Genomic DNA, 14,860 nt, shown 5'->3' with positions numbered 1-14,860 from the left:
TTTTTTTTTTTTTTAAACTAAGTTAATGTGCAGGAAAGACATCTTTATCCTTACCCCCACCTCTACTATGAACCTTACCACAATGTAGCCTATACAGCATAGGGCAGCCCCAGGATATAGACAGGTACAGACATGGCAGAGTCAGAGATAGGGGATTTTACACACACACACACACACACACACACATGAAAAAATATATATGGTCCTTGTATTTTAAAATGGCCTTTTATGTAACCTTTCCCAACCAGCTACTCAAAATGACTTCTATGTATATAAACTTTCAGGAAGAATACACAAGAAACTACAAAATAGGACAGCAATTTGAGGGGAGAGTTTATATTTTTAATTACATATATATTTGATCTATATTAGATACTTTGTGTTGCATTATTAAAAACACTAATGTTTTTAAAAGTGCCTTCCTTTGCCAGATAAATAATAGATGACAGGGCGCCTGGGTGGCTCAGTCGTTAAGCGTCTGCCTTCGGCTCAGGTCATGATCCCAGGGTCCTGGGATCAAGTCCCACATCGGGCTCCCTGTTCAGCGGGAAGCCTGCTTCTCCCTCTCCCACTCCCCCTGCTTGTGTTCCTGCTCTCGCTATCTCTTTCTGTCAAATAAATAAATAAAATCTTAAAAAAAAAAAATAATAGATGACAATGGCTAACATTTAGTGAGTGCTTACCATTGCTTAGTAGCATACTAAGCTCTTTACATTGGTCTCATTTCATCTTCACAAGGCCCTAAGAATAAGAGGTGTTATTAGTATTGTTGTAGTTCAGAAGTAAGGGTGACCAGACTCCCCTTGGTTTGAGCAGCTGGGGGTGGTGATGCCCCTTTCTGAGGCAGGGGGCAGCTATGGAGTCTGGCCGGGGTCTGAGCAGGGGAAGGTGTGTTGAGCTGTGTCTGGAGGACTGGGACCCGGAGGAGATGTCCAATGTGAGGTGGGTGTGCAGGTCTGGCCAGGGACCTCAGCTGGAGACAGAGATACAGAGTCATCCACACATACGGGTAGGAAGGTCCTGAGAGGGTGTGAGGTCACCCAGGGACAGTAGGGAGAGCAGAAGAGGACCATGACTGGACAGTAAGAGTCCATATCCAGGAGGCAGGCAGGGAAGGAGCCCAGAGACAACCCCAGGGCCCGGAGTGAGCACTCCACCTTCCAGTTACCCCGGCCTGTTTGTGTTTTGCTTTTCACCTTTGAACCTCTCAGAGAAATCGCTGGTTGTGACCCTTGCTTCAACTTAGACCAGTTCTCACTAGAGAAATTATCTGGATTAGAGGCAGTCGTTGTAAACACTTAAAGGCTAAGGACACCCCATCTGGTTTTTCCAATGCAGGTGTATGTGAATTTAAAATGTGTCTGAAATCCTGCAAACTAAGGAAGTCCAAGAAAACCTGCACTTTTTTTTTTTTAAGTTCTTTACTCTTGGGCCACTGTGGCTGTTGAAGCTTATTGATTTTTCAGTGGGTCTCATACTCTTCCTTGAAACCTTGATCAATAGAACCTATAGCTTATTTAAAATTATTTTTCTGGGGATGTAGTGTGCAACCTGGTGACCAGAATCAACGATACTGTATTGTATATTTGAAAGTTGCTAAGAGACTAAATCTTAAAACATTCTCATTACGAGATAAACAAAGTAATGATGTGTGGCTGTCGATGTTGACTAGACTTATCCTGGTGATTCCATTTTGCAGTATACACAGACATCAAATCATTAGGTCACACACCTAAAACGAACACAATGTTACATGTCAGTTATATCTCAATTAAAAAAATATATTTTACAAATCCCACCGTTCCACACACACGTACACATACTTCATTTTCTTCCTGTAGCTAGGTCTCTGTCTGTGCTTAACTGTTTTCCTCCCACACGCCAGCTAATATCCAGGCACAGTTGCCCGTGCGTTTCTGGTCTGGAAGAGAGGTCAGCCTTTCCGCAGTAGCGTGACCTCTTGGTCGGAGAACAGCTAGAGTGAAAAGCTCAGCAGAGCAGAGGTACGGCCTTCATGGACTCAGCCGTGGCTCAGGGACAGCCACTTGTGGGCTTTTCCCCCCAGACACCATAAACCCTCCCACTGGATGGCCTGTGATTTCTGAAAGGCCCCGCCCTTGCCGGGTTACATACCAGAGTTGTCGGACCCGCATAGCTCTCCATCCAGCTCTGCAGTCTGTTTTGTAAACTCCCCGGGCAGCAGGGAGACCTTTCCCAGGCCCTGCGCCCCTGTCTGCAGAGGAGAAGCTCGCGCTCCCCCTTGCCTTTGATCCCTGGGTCAGGAGGAGTCTTCCGAGTCTCCGAGTCTCCGGTGACTTTGTTTCTGAAGGCCTTTGAGCGCCACTCCCAGAACACTCCTTAGCAGACAGGCCAGATACCATTAGCCCCTGATACTTCAGTGGAGGGTGAGAAGTTCAGGCTGCAGGCCTTAATCAGAATCGCATGTTGGAGATGAATGTGTACCTTTGCTTGTTACTCTTCTTGTGGCTTTGGCAGGAATATTAGAAATATCACAGGAACCTGGCCGTTAAATCAGCACGGGAGACCTCAGGACCAGTCTAAGTCTGGTAGTTGAACTGTAAAATCGGAATCTAAAATGTGAGGATGGGAAGGGTTTTGTTGCTTTGTCCACAGGCAGAGGGCCTTCTGTGTCTCCCAGACAGGCCTCCGTTACAGTAGAAGTGGAAGAGTCCTCTCAGACACGCCCAGACCACCGTCCTGTCACCCTCAGATCCTCCTGGCACATGTTCTGCTCACAGATCCCCAGCCCTCCCGGCAAGCACGCTGCTGTGCCTTTTCCTGCTTCTTCGGCGTGGCCCCTGGGTCCTGTCCTTCTGCGCACTCTCTCTCGGGGTCTCCCTCCTGTGCGCTCAGAGCAGTCTGTGCACCCCTCGATTTGATGCTGATCACCGCCCCATTCTGGTTCTGGTTAGCTGGGGATTGATGCATTCTACCAGCTTCTAGATGCTCCATAGTAAGGATTGAATTTTATTCAGTGGTGTAGCGTGGGTGCTTTGTGGCCTTGTGCTGAGCAGGAATTCAATAAATGTGTGTTAATTTGAACTGGAACCTGGAAGAAAAGAACCTGTCTGTCCACGTATTATTTTATTGCTTCTACATGTAAAGAAAATATTCTGTGATGATAGATTATTCCTTTTCTCCACAAAATACCCCACATCTCTCTCTTTCTTAGCTAGACTTCTTAAAAGAACACTCTATGTCCATGGCCTAACTTTATCAGGGTCCGCTGGCCCCTCAGCTCTCTTCCCTCAGGCTTCTCTAAAACTGCCCTGGCTAACTGCTAAATCTAAAAGGCATATTTTAAGTTGTATATTATATCACTTACTTTTCCATAAATATTTGGCACAGCTAACCATTACTCCCTCCTTTCCATAATGCTCATTCTTTTTTTTTTTTTTTGAAGATTTTATTTATTTATTTGAGCCAGAGAGAATGAGAGAGAGAGAGAGAGCACATGAGAGGGGGGAGGGTCAGAGGGAGAAGCAGGCTCCCTGCCGAGCAGGGAGCCCGATGCGGGACTCGATCCAGGGACTCCAGGATCATGACCTGAGCCGAAGGCAGTCACTTAACCAACTGAGCCACCCAGGCGCCCCATAATGCTCATTCTATGGCTTCTTGGATTCGGCCTTCAGCTAGTTCTGTTGACCTCTTACCTTCTCCGAGCTTGGCTTCTCCTCATTGGCCCATGCCTTACCCACTGGAGTTTCCAGGGTTTGAATTCTCTCTGGACGGTTGGCTCAATTACTGTATATCTTCTGTGTATATCGTCTCTCTGCCCACCATTCCCAAGTGGGTCTGGATGTCATAAAGGCCCTAAAATTTAACACCAGCTCTCTACCAACTTCCCTAAGTGACTGTTTTCTGTATTCGGTGGCACAATGACAAAGCCTGAAATCTGGGAGTTGTCCTCTCTTCCCCATCCTCCGCAGCTTCCACATCGAAGACCAAAATCTTCATCTGCTCTGACTCCCTTCTTCTCATTGCCATCTCTCACCCACACTATTGTAAACGTGTCCTAATTGTTCTTCAGCTCATTCTCCATCTCCCGCCACCACTTATGTTTGTAACGTGCGATGTAATTACGTTACTCTTCTGTCAAAGATCCTTCAGGAGCTCCCCCTCGCCGAGATTGCTCTTGATGTATTCATTTTGGTCCTTTGTGATCTAGCCCCTGCCTTTCTCTGCAGACATTCCCACTCACATACTTGCAATTCCTAGACTAAAGCATGCTATTTAATGTCTGTCTGCTTTGCCTGTAATTCTTTTAGCCTAGGCAGCAAATTTCTCTTAGTCCTTCACAGGCTTGCTCAAATATTCTCTCCTCTGGGAGGTTTTGTCCTTATGCACTCAGGAAGTGAGTTGCTTCTTCTCCTATTTGTCATATTTATATCACACACAGGACTGTGAGGTCTGCAAGGGCAGGGACCACATCCTGGTCACCTCTGCATGCCCAGCACCTCCCCTTGTTCCTGGTTACATAGTACACCGTTGGATGAACGAGTTTTGACTTCTTTTTTTTTTTTATTAACTTTACCATCAGAACCTCAGGTTTCACTCTTAAAATGAGATTTCTATTTCCCCTTTCTAATGGATTAGCCCTTCTTAAGGATTCTGTAGACAACAGTAGAAATTAACAGGTTCTGGCAGTGATATCGTTGTGACATTTCTTCTAAAAAGATCAAACTGCTTTGCTTATCTTAACACAGAAATCCAGTTTGCTCAAAGCGCAGAGTGGACAGGCTTCATCATGTGTACTGGATTTTCTCTTTCCATGGAGAAAAAGGACAGGGGAAGGAAACTGCTGTTTTTGAATAGCCTGTGTTAGCAACAGGGCTATGCTCTCATTTTCCAGGCCCCACTACAATTCTTCTTGGGTAGGCAGGAGCAGAGAAATTACTGGCAGGAAGAAGTCCTAGCTCCACTGCTACTAATGTGTGGCTCCCTCTAGCAGGTGGTTCTCTCAGATACTTATTCTCTTCATCCGAAAATTCTCTTCATCAGACCAAATTGTCCCTAGAGTCTGCCAAGCTCTAAAGTTTCTTTAGCAAACATTTACTGAGAGGATTCGCTCTACCCAGGGCCTGTGCTAGGCATTAGGGATGCAAATAAGATGCAGTCCTTAGCCTGTCATATTCAGTGGGGGAGAATAATTCTGTTATTCTGACTGTACAAAGTCTATCACGACCACTTAAAATCCATCACTGATTGGACCTATATAAACAAAGTATGTTCGGTTAAGAAAGAAAAACCTACTGAAACTACCATGTATGAAATTTCCTGTTAGGCCTAAGGTGGATTAGAAGAATAAATTATAGTTTCTGCCTCAAAAGAGGCTCTAATCCAGTGGAAGACACACTGTTCATGCAGCAAATAAAATAAATTTTATAATCAAAATTATTATTCATGCAGGACTAGTTTTTCAGGAAACCAGTGCTAGACCAACTCAGATTATCTGAAGGGTTTTCTATTATTTAACAATAAGTTAGAGGTAAACAAATACTGATGCTGAATACTTGTCCTGAATGCAGACTGGCTTTATTCATAGCAGAATTTCACAGGGGTTTTGATAAAGTGCTCTGAATACTTCTGTTATTTGACATGTTCTTTTACCTGAAGCAGCCAGTCCTTAAAAAGGCACTTACATCTCTCCGGAATGTGTGTTTCATCCGTTTTGTATTCTTGCAGAGTTTAGGCATTGTTTATTTTACCTTGTGCAAGATAAATCACAGGCTGATGCTACACCATGCTGAAACTGTCTGCCTAGTTTCAGGCCACCATAAAGAGGATCTTCTCTCTTTCTGTCTTTTTTTTTTCATCTTAGCAAATTAGCTATTTTTTTTCCAACATTATTGAGGCATATTTGACAAATAAAATTGTAAGATATTTAAAGTGTACAACATGTTGATCTGATACACATATACATTTTGAAAGGAGGAGTTGAATGGTTGTATGTATGATCTTTGAAATTGTACCCAGAATTTATACGATGTCTTCGATGATGATAGTTTTGTAGATAGGATTGAGAAACTAATGGACAAGTGGATGGAGAGCAAAAGAAATGGGATCACTTTACATCAGTAATTTCAAAGTTGGATAAATAAAATTATTTTTAAGTGAATAAAACAAAACGATGTCTTTTAAAAATAGACTTTTTAAAGAGCCATTTTAGGTTCACAGAAAAATAGAGCACAAAGTACAGAGAGTTCCTCTCTACCCCTGTACCTACGCATACACAGCCTCCTCTGCTAGCAGCATCCCACACAGAGTGGGACATTGCAGTTGATGACCCTACAGCGACACCTCATCATCACCCAAAGTCCATAATTTGCATTAGGTTTTACTCTCCGTCTTACACATTCTCTGGGTTTGATAAATGTATAATGATTTGTATTCACCATTATAGTACCATACAAAATAGATGCACAGCCTGAAAATCCTTTATGCCCTGACTATTCAGCCCTCCCTCCCTCCTAATTCCTGATAACCACTGATCTTTTTATTTTATTTTATTTTTTTTTTTAAAGATTTTATTTATTTATCTGAGAGAGAGAATGAGATAGAGAGAGAGAGCATGAGAGGGGGGAGGGTCAGAGGGAGAAGCAGACTCCCTGCTGAGCAGGGAGCCTGATGTGGGACTCGATCCCGGGACTCCAGGATCATGACCTGAGCCGAAGGCAGTCGCTTAACCAACTGAGCCACCCAGGCGCCCTCCACTGATCTTTTTAATGTCTCCATAGTTTTGCCTTTTCCAGATTGTCTTATAGTTGGAATCACACAGTATGTAGCCTTCTCAGATTGGCTTCTTTCATTAGTAACCTGTCTTTTCGTGACTTGATGGCTCAATTCTTTTTAGCGCTGGGTAATATTCCATTGTCTGAATGTACTACAGGTAATTTATCCATTCATCTACTAAAGGACATCTGGTTGTTTCCAAGTTTTTGCAGTTATGAATAAAACTGCTAGAAACATTCCTGTGCAGGTTTTTATGTGTACATAAGTTTTCAACTCATTTGGATAAATACCAAGGAGTGTGATTGCTCAATCCTATGATAAGAGTATGTTTGGCAGTAAGAAACTACCAAACTATCTTCCAAAGTGCTGTACCATTTTGCATTCCCAACAGCAGTGAAGTAGCATTCCTGTTGTTCACATTCTTGTTAGCATTTGATGTGGTCAGTGTTTGAGAATTTTGTCATTCTAATAGGTGTACCATGTTTATCTCATGGCTATTTTAATGTGCAATTCTATAATGACATATGATGGTAAGCATCCTTTTATATGCTTATTTGTCATCTGTGTATCTTTGGTGAAGTGTCTGTTCAGACTGCCTATTTTTTAAATGGATTGTTTTCTTACTGAGTTTTAAGAGTTCTTTGTATATATTAAATAATAGTCCTTTTTCAGATATGTTTTTTGCAAATATTTTCCCCAAGTCTGTAGCTTTTCTTCTCACACATTTGACATTGTCTCTCATAGAGCAGAAGTTTTTAATTTTAATGAAGTTCAGTTTATCAGTTATTTATTTTATAGATCATACCTTTGGTGTTGTATCTAAAAAGTGACCACCAAACCTACAGTCATTTAGATTTCCTTCTATGTTGTCTTCTAGGAGTTTTATAATTTTGTGTTTACATGTAGGTCTGTGATTCATTTTCAGTTAATTTTTGTGAAGGGTATAAAGTCTATGTCTAGATGGATTTTTTTTTTTTTTTTTTTTTTGGTGTGTAGATGTTCAGTTGTTTCAATACAATTTGTTGAAAGACTATCAGTTCTCTTTTGTATTACCTTTGTTCCTTTGTCACAGATCAGTTACCCACCCTTGTTTGGGCCTATTTCTGGGCTCTTTATTTTATTTTATTGATATACTTGTGTATTCTTTTACCAATATCATACTGTCTGGATTACTTCAGCTTTATAGTAAGTCTTGAAGTTGTGTAGTATCAGTCCTCCAACTTTCTTTTTCTGCTTCAATATTACGTTGGCTTTTCTGGATCTTTTGCCTCTCCATCTAAACTTTAGAGTCGGTTTGTTGTCTTGTAATTTTTTCACTTAATATCAGACATTTTTAACATTATAATGTAGCAACTCTCAAAATCAAACCCCCCTCTCCCCAAGGTTTGTTGTTGTTGCTGTTATTTAGTAACTTTCCTTAACTAATTCTCTAAAATCTGAATCCTTTGCAATATATTACCACTGAAGTCTCTACTTGGTTAGAGTAGAGGGTCAGCAAATGATTAGACAGAGATTTCCTTAAGTGCCTTGAACCAGTATGTCTCCCAGCTTTGCCAAGGGCTCCTTGTGCATATTTGGCTATGGTTTCAATGCTCTAGCAGGAAGTTGATAACTCTGCCTTAGTCTTTATTTCCTACTTGTGCAGATCACCAGTGCCAGATAGAGGTGAGAAATTAGGACCTTCTCATGCCTTTTCCAGGTATGCACACAGTTCTGCATATGTGCTTGGCCTTCTACATTCCTAAGAATATGTTAGAACTTTTCTAAGTCCCCTATTGACATCTCATTCCTACAGCAATTCTTTTTATTTCTTTTGGTTCATATCTTTGCCCAAATGTTATCACCATTTCAGGAAGATGTGATGTTAAATAATCGCCACTGATTGTTTTTGACAAACACCCTAGGAAAAAAAAAACTGTTTTCAGTGATGAGCTCAGAGTCAGGTTAAATGAAGATAAGTCCTATGAATGGGGGCATTCAGGGAATTGCCAGACAGCTCAGATAATGACAGTTCTTTAATAATGGAGCTTTTGGGGAGCCAAACCCATTCTGCCCTCTCCAGTGGCTTCTAGGCTGTCAGTTTTCACAGCTACTCTGATCGTGATGCTGTTGTTTTTCAATGCTTCTGAAGAACTGAGAAAAGAAACATGAGAATAGGACAAGTTCAGATGCCTCAGGTCTCACTGTTCTTACATAGATTCAGCCATTTTTCTTAAATAGACAGTACTTGGATTGTCTCAAGCCTTCATTAATTTCCAGAGTCCTTCAAAAGTTGATTTTGACAATTATTGCCAATATTCTTCTGCTTTTATAGAGGCCCAGAGTGTTAGAGATTTTTATTCCACCATTCCCACTGATGTTACTCACAGTACTTTTTATTCAGTTTTATTGAAGTATATAATATACATTCAATAAAAATCACCAACTTAAAATATACAACTTGATGAATTTTGTCAAATATATAGTTATGTAACTATCACCACAATCATGATATAGAACATTTCCATTATCTCAAAAAGTTCTATATTGCTGGCATTTGGCAACCACTGAACTGTTTTCTGTCACTACAGGTCTACCTTCTCTAAAATTTTGTATAAATGCAATTATAGGGTATATGCTCTTTGTGTCTGTGTTCTTTCACTTAACATAATGCCTCTGAGACTCATCCATTTTGTTGCATGTATCAGTAATCAGTGCCTTTGTATTGTTGAATATTTCATTATATGTATATACCACAATTTTTATTTCCATTTGCCAGTTAAGGGACCTTTGGGTTATTTCTACTTTTTGGTTATTTTCTGAACAAATCTGCTATGAACCTTCAAGTACAGGTCTTTGTATGGATGTATGATTTATTTTATCTTGGATATAAATAACTAAGAGTAGAATTGCTAGGTCTAATGCTAAGAATAATTTATAAGAAATTTCCAAATTATTTTTCAAAGAGGCTGTATCCTTTGGAAGTTTCAGTGGTTCTATGTCTTTGCTAAAACTTAGTATTGTCAGTGTTTTTAATTTAGGCATTCCAGTGTATGTAGTGGTGTCTTATTATTTTAATTTGCATTTCTTCCATGATTACTGATGTTAAGCATCTTTTCATGTGCTTATTAGCCATTTGAATATCTTCTTTTAGAACTGTATGTCAAATATTTTGCACATTTTTAAAATCAGATTTTTTGACTTATTATGGAATTTATTATGGAGTTCTTTATTCTGGATACAAGTCCTTTATGAGATACAGGTTTTGCAAATATTTTCTCCAAGTAGAGGAGCAATTCTTAAGGTGCCAGCAAATATCTGAGTTTAGGGGAGATAAAAGAACCTAAAGCTACATAGTCAAATTTAGTTTGAGTCTCTAGCTTTAAAAAAATGATAAATGAACTTCCTATTTGTGTCAGAAAGTATAAAGCATATTCAGGTATGTGGTATATAAAGGATGAACCCTTTGATGGCTTTTGTATATGTAGTAGATCAAAAACTTTTGCATAGAATAAAAAGGTTTGTTTGTGCTTCCAAAGTATAATAGAAGAACAAGTTTATTAGCAAAGTAAATTTTATAAATAATGGGTAATCCTTACCTAAACAAACCTGTTACAAAGCTGCCAAATGAGCTACCTGGACTTATTTAAGCTCTTACATATCATATTTTTATTTAGCTCTTATATATCTCATTATATATCCAAGTGAGAATATATATATATAATTTACCTCACATACCACTCTTAGCTCTTAGGCAGTGATGTTAACACATGTGGAACTGGCCAAAAAGATAGGCTGTCAGTTATAAGAGCAAAGGCCAAGCCCATGCTAAAGATAGCTTCAAACTAAATGATCAGTTTCTAATCTGGGGTTGCTTATTATATTTGACACTAATGAATGTGTAGTCAGTGGATAAACTGGAGATGGCTGAAAATGAGGGGAGTCATCAAATATTTTTAAATAAATGAGTGACATGAGAAAAAGTTGAGAAATAGAACTGGTTTCAATGTGAAGCATTTGAAGTGGTAGTGAAACCAGTTAAGAGGCTCTTGCCTGACTTTAGGTAAAAGATGAGAAAGCACCAAAGGAGGGCCAAAGGAGAGGCAAGACTTCAAAAATGTCAAGGAAGTATAATTGACAGGACTTGGTGATCAAATGAATACAGATCTTAAAGAAGAGTGTCAAGATGACTTCATTTTCCAGTTTGGGTGGCCTACTTGCTCTTAATCAAGATAAGACATTAAATAGCAGAAACAGGTTTTAAGGAGAATATAATGAGCTCAGTTCTGAAAGTTGAGTTTGAAGGGCCAGCAGGACCCCACAAATGAGTGAGACTAGTAAGTAGTTAGAAAAGTAACTCTGGGACTCAAGTGAGGTGTCTGGGCTAGAGAAAGAGGATTGGGCATCATCATAGTCTAATCTATTTAAGCTGGGATAAGATATTTCAGTATACTCATGCAGAGGAAAAACAAAGACTACAGTCTAAATTCTAAAAAATATTAATAGTTAAGGGGCAAGTACTGCTTGGTAAGAGGAAGGAGACAGTGTTTAGAGAGATGAGAGAATTCATGATCTTGAATGCCAAAGAGAAGAGTTTCAAGGAATGGAGAGTGGCAATTAGTGTCCACTGCTACAAATAGGCCTTTGCTAAAAAGAAGATATGAAATTTGATGAACAAAAAGTCATTGGTCAAAACTGGAAACAGCCTAAATGTCCATCAGCAAAAGAGTATGCAAAGCCAGTTGTATATCTTCATACCGTGGAAAACTGCTCAGCAATTATAGGGAATGATTACTGCTATACTCAACAAAATGGATCAATCTCAAAAACAGTGTGTTGACTGAGAAAAAGCCAGACACACGAAAATGCATACCACGTGATTCCATTTTTATGATAATCAAGAATTGGCAAGATCATTCTATGGGCGGGCGACAGAAATCAGAAAGAGGATGTCCCTGGGGGTGATGGGAGGGGATGTGGTGGTGAGGAGAACTGATGGTAAAGGAGCACAGAGAACTTTCTTATGGGAAAAAAATGTTCTTTACTTTGTTTGAGGGTAGTTAAAATTGCCAAAACTCATTGAGCTGAAAATTTAAAGCTGATGCATAGCCAGAATACAAAAAAAAAAAAAAAAAAAAAAGTCATCAGTCAAAGGTGGGAATTGAACATCTGAATTTTCTTGCTTTCTAAATTCCCACTGATTTAGAGAGACATGCCTTTATAAAAGCAAAGGAGAAAGACACCACAACTACAAAATTTTCAAAGCAGAAAAACAGAAATAATGTAGTAGAGAACTTGGCAAGCCCAAGAAATAAAAGCCAAGTGGTCAGTGAAGTAAGTTATAAACTAACTCAGTCTGTTCCATAATAATCCTAAAAAGCTCCAAAATGGGGAATGACGTTTAAGGTAGGTTAAAAAGAAGAGGGTTGTTTGAAATTCTATTTTGAAGTAGCTAGAGCCCTTAATTTACTCCCCCCAATTTATATCGAGGAGACTTTTCTTGCCCACCATCAGCACAAGATAAGAAGTTTCTTTCCTGGAGAGGCGAAAACAGAAGTTCCCTAGGCTGGGGGACACCAGGCATAGTTGAAGGTGGGACACTCAATTAAAAATGGGGGCTTCATTGACAGTCTACTTACGTTCCAAATACTGAGTTTCTTTGGCCTCTTTCATAACTCAGCTCCAGAATATTAGAAAACATACTCCAAGAGAATCTGAGAATCTGAGTGCTGAGAAATCTGAGCAGCACATGATAATAAAATAAAGTAAAATAAAATAAAATAGAATAAAATAACAACAAGGGCAGCAAACCCCAGCTAGAACAGGTCAGAAGGCTCTGAGAGAGACATCACCAAGAAATTAGATTAATAGATATTAATAGATTAATGCACTTAGGGAGTTAGATAGCTGAGAAAGTGTTTGAGTTTGAATTTAAGAATAAATACATTGAAAACTAAGGAAACAAACAGGATGCATATTAACTCCTGGGATAATGAAAAGTTGAGAATAGAAGACAAAGGAATCAGAGTATGATATACATATAAACAGTGTTTACATGGTCAATAATAAATGTAATAAACAGTGAATCTTGATTTATCAAAAAATTATGAAATTATGACATAACTATAATTATAAAGTAAAGGGTATGAATGTGGGGAAGGTGAGGGATGGGAATAAGTAGTAAAAAATAAAAATATCTTCATCATTCATAGAACAAAGTCAATAAATAATGATTTGAACTGAAAAATCAAGAACTAACAGCATAAACAATGTTGTCAGAGGTAAACACCAAAAAAAGAAACAGGTGAAAGAGTTGCCTCCAAAGAGAGGTAAATGGAAAAGGACAGGAGGGGTAATGTTTGACTCTTTAAACCATATGCATTCAATATGTATAATGTTTAAAAAGTAATCAGATAAAACAAAACAGTAAAGGTATTTGCAAAGAGCATGCCATGAAATTGGATTGTAATGGATTGAAGAGTGAATGAATGAAAATTGAGACTGTTCTCAGCAGATTGAGTAGTATAAGGAAGGAAATATTGGGGTAGGTACATGGTTGCTTGATGAAAAATTTAGGGTTGAAGGGAAAATTAATAGTTTGTGTGATAATGGTTATTTAGGTAGCTAATTAATTGGTTAGTCAATTTGTTCAAGACAGGGATACGCTTAAAGAGAAGAACGCAGTTGAGAGAATCTGCTGAGATAAGGGAATGAATGAGGTATCATGGTCCCAGATGAAGCGGTGGATGCTGAAATCAAAAACAAGGTTAAATAAAGGGTTAGCTTTGAAAAAGAAGAGAAACATCCGTTTTGTGTGTGTGATGAAGGAAAGGATTATTACAAGAATTCATGTCCAATAGCTTATACTCAGCTATACTTTCTCATCGGCAGCAGCGGCTCAGTCCTCTGTTGTGGAACTGGGATATTTTTCACAATCTGAGAGTGGGAGCCAACCAGAGAAAAAAAATGAAAGGAATGCTGGGTAGCAAATTTGGGAGCCCAGCTGAGGCTGAAAATCAAAATGTATTTATTCGTCAACACGGGCTGCCTTAACAAAATACCACAGGCTGGGTGTCTTAAACAACAGACATTTATTTTCTCACAGTTCTGGAGGCTGGAAAGTCCAAGATTAAGGTGCCAGCAGGGCTTGGTTCCTGGTAAGCACTCTCTTTCTGACTAGCAGACAGCCACCTTCTCACTGCGTTCTCACTTGGCAGACAGAGAGAGCGAGCCCTCTGGTGTCTCCCCTTATAAGGAACCAATTCTGTTGGATCAGGGCTCTTTCCTATGACCTCATTTAACCTCAATTACTTCTTAGTCCACATACAGTCACATGGGGTTAGGGTTGCAACATACAAGTTTTGGTGGGGACACAATTTAGTCTATAGCACGTATAATTCAGCACTGAGTTATTTTTCCATTTATACCCAACAGACCAAGAGCAGGGGAGAAGACAGATGGTTGAGTTGACCCAAATTTAGGGACTAACCTGGTTGAGGTGGCAAATGAATGGAGGGGCTGATGAGAGCAGGGCTAAAATGACTGCTCATGGGTTCCAACAGTGGTGGAAAGGGAAGCCAGGAAAAGACTGGGTTTAGATTAGGGAATGAGCAGAGATTGGTAGGCTCCACGGCAGAGTCTTCTCAAGTCTGAGGGCTGGAGAACCAATAGGAGCGCTTCCATAGTGCATCTTGAGGAGGTGCAGTACTTTCTTGGGATATAACTTCTTGTTTCTGCACTTTCAACTACGTTAGCAATAAATGAGAATTATAAAACTGAAAAGAAAATTTAGGTTTATTAGTGGTAGCAATCATCACCTTTTTCTTTCTTTTTAGACGACTAAATACATTGAACAAGTGTGCCTCAATGAAACTTGATGTGAACTTCCAAAGGAAAAAGGTAGGTGTCTCCACCTTGCTAAGATCATGGCTGTATTAACAAAAGAAGCTTGCGTTCAAAGATTAAAGACAACGTGAACCCAAGTGAAATTCTGAAATGCCTGATCATCTATGTTTGTTCTCCAAATATTTCTTCTTATCATAACCATCATAAATATGTCCATTGGAAACCCAGGCCAAGGTCCGTTCATTTCACCATTTCATTTTGCTGTAGTTTTGTGTTTTTTAGG

The 14,860-nt window shown here is 39.5% G+C and overlaps 1 protein-coding gene across 7 annotated transcripts in view; it reads left to right on the top strand.

Moving 5' to 3' along the window:
* The window catches only part of STARD13 (StAR related lipid transfer domain containing 13), a 468,749-nt gene that overhangs the window by 424,418 nt on the left and 29,471 nt on the right, over positions 1-14,860 (top strand). For all 7 annotated transcript variants that reach the window (XM_081814819.1, XM_081814820.1, XM_081814817.1 and 4 more), the window contains one exon: positions 14,568-14,631. In XM_081814819.1, the coding sequence (XP_081670945.1) occupies positions 14,568-14,631 (64 nt within the window). The remainder of the gene's footprint in view (positions 1-14,567; positions 14,632-14,860) is intronic.

This window comes from Leptonychotes weddellii, chromosome 3, assembly GCF_054177405.1.
Source record: "Leptonychotes weddellii isolate Sample4059 chromosome 3, ASM5417740v2, whole genome shotgun sequence".
NCBI classification, from domain to species: Eukaryota; Metazoa; Chordata; class Mammalia; order Carnivora; family Phocidae; genus Leptonychotes; species Leptonychotes weddellii.
The sequence above is the reverse complement of the archived record's forward strand: the minus strand, read 5'-3'. Positions and strand labels throughout refer to the sequence as shown.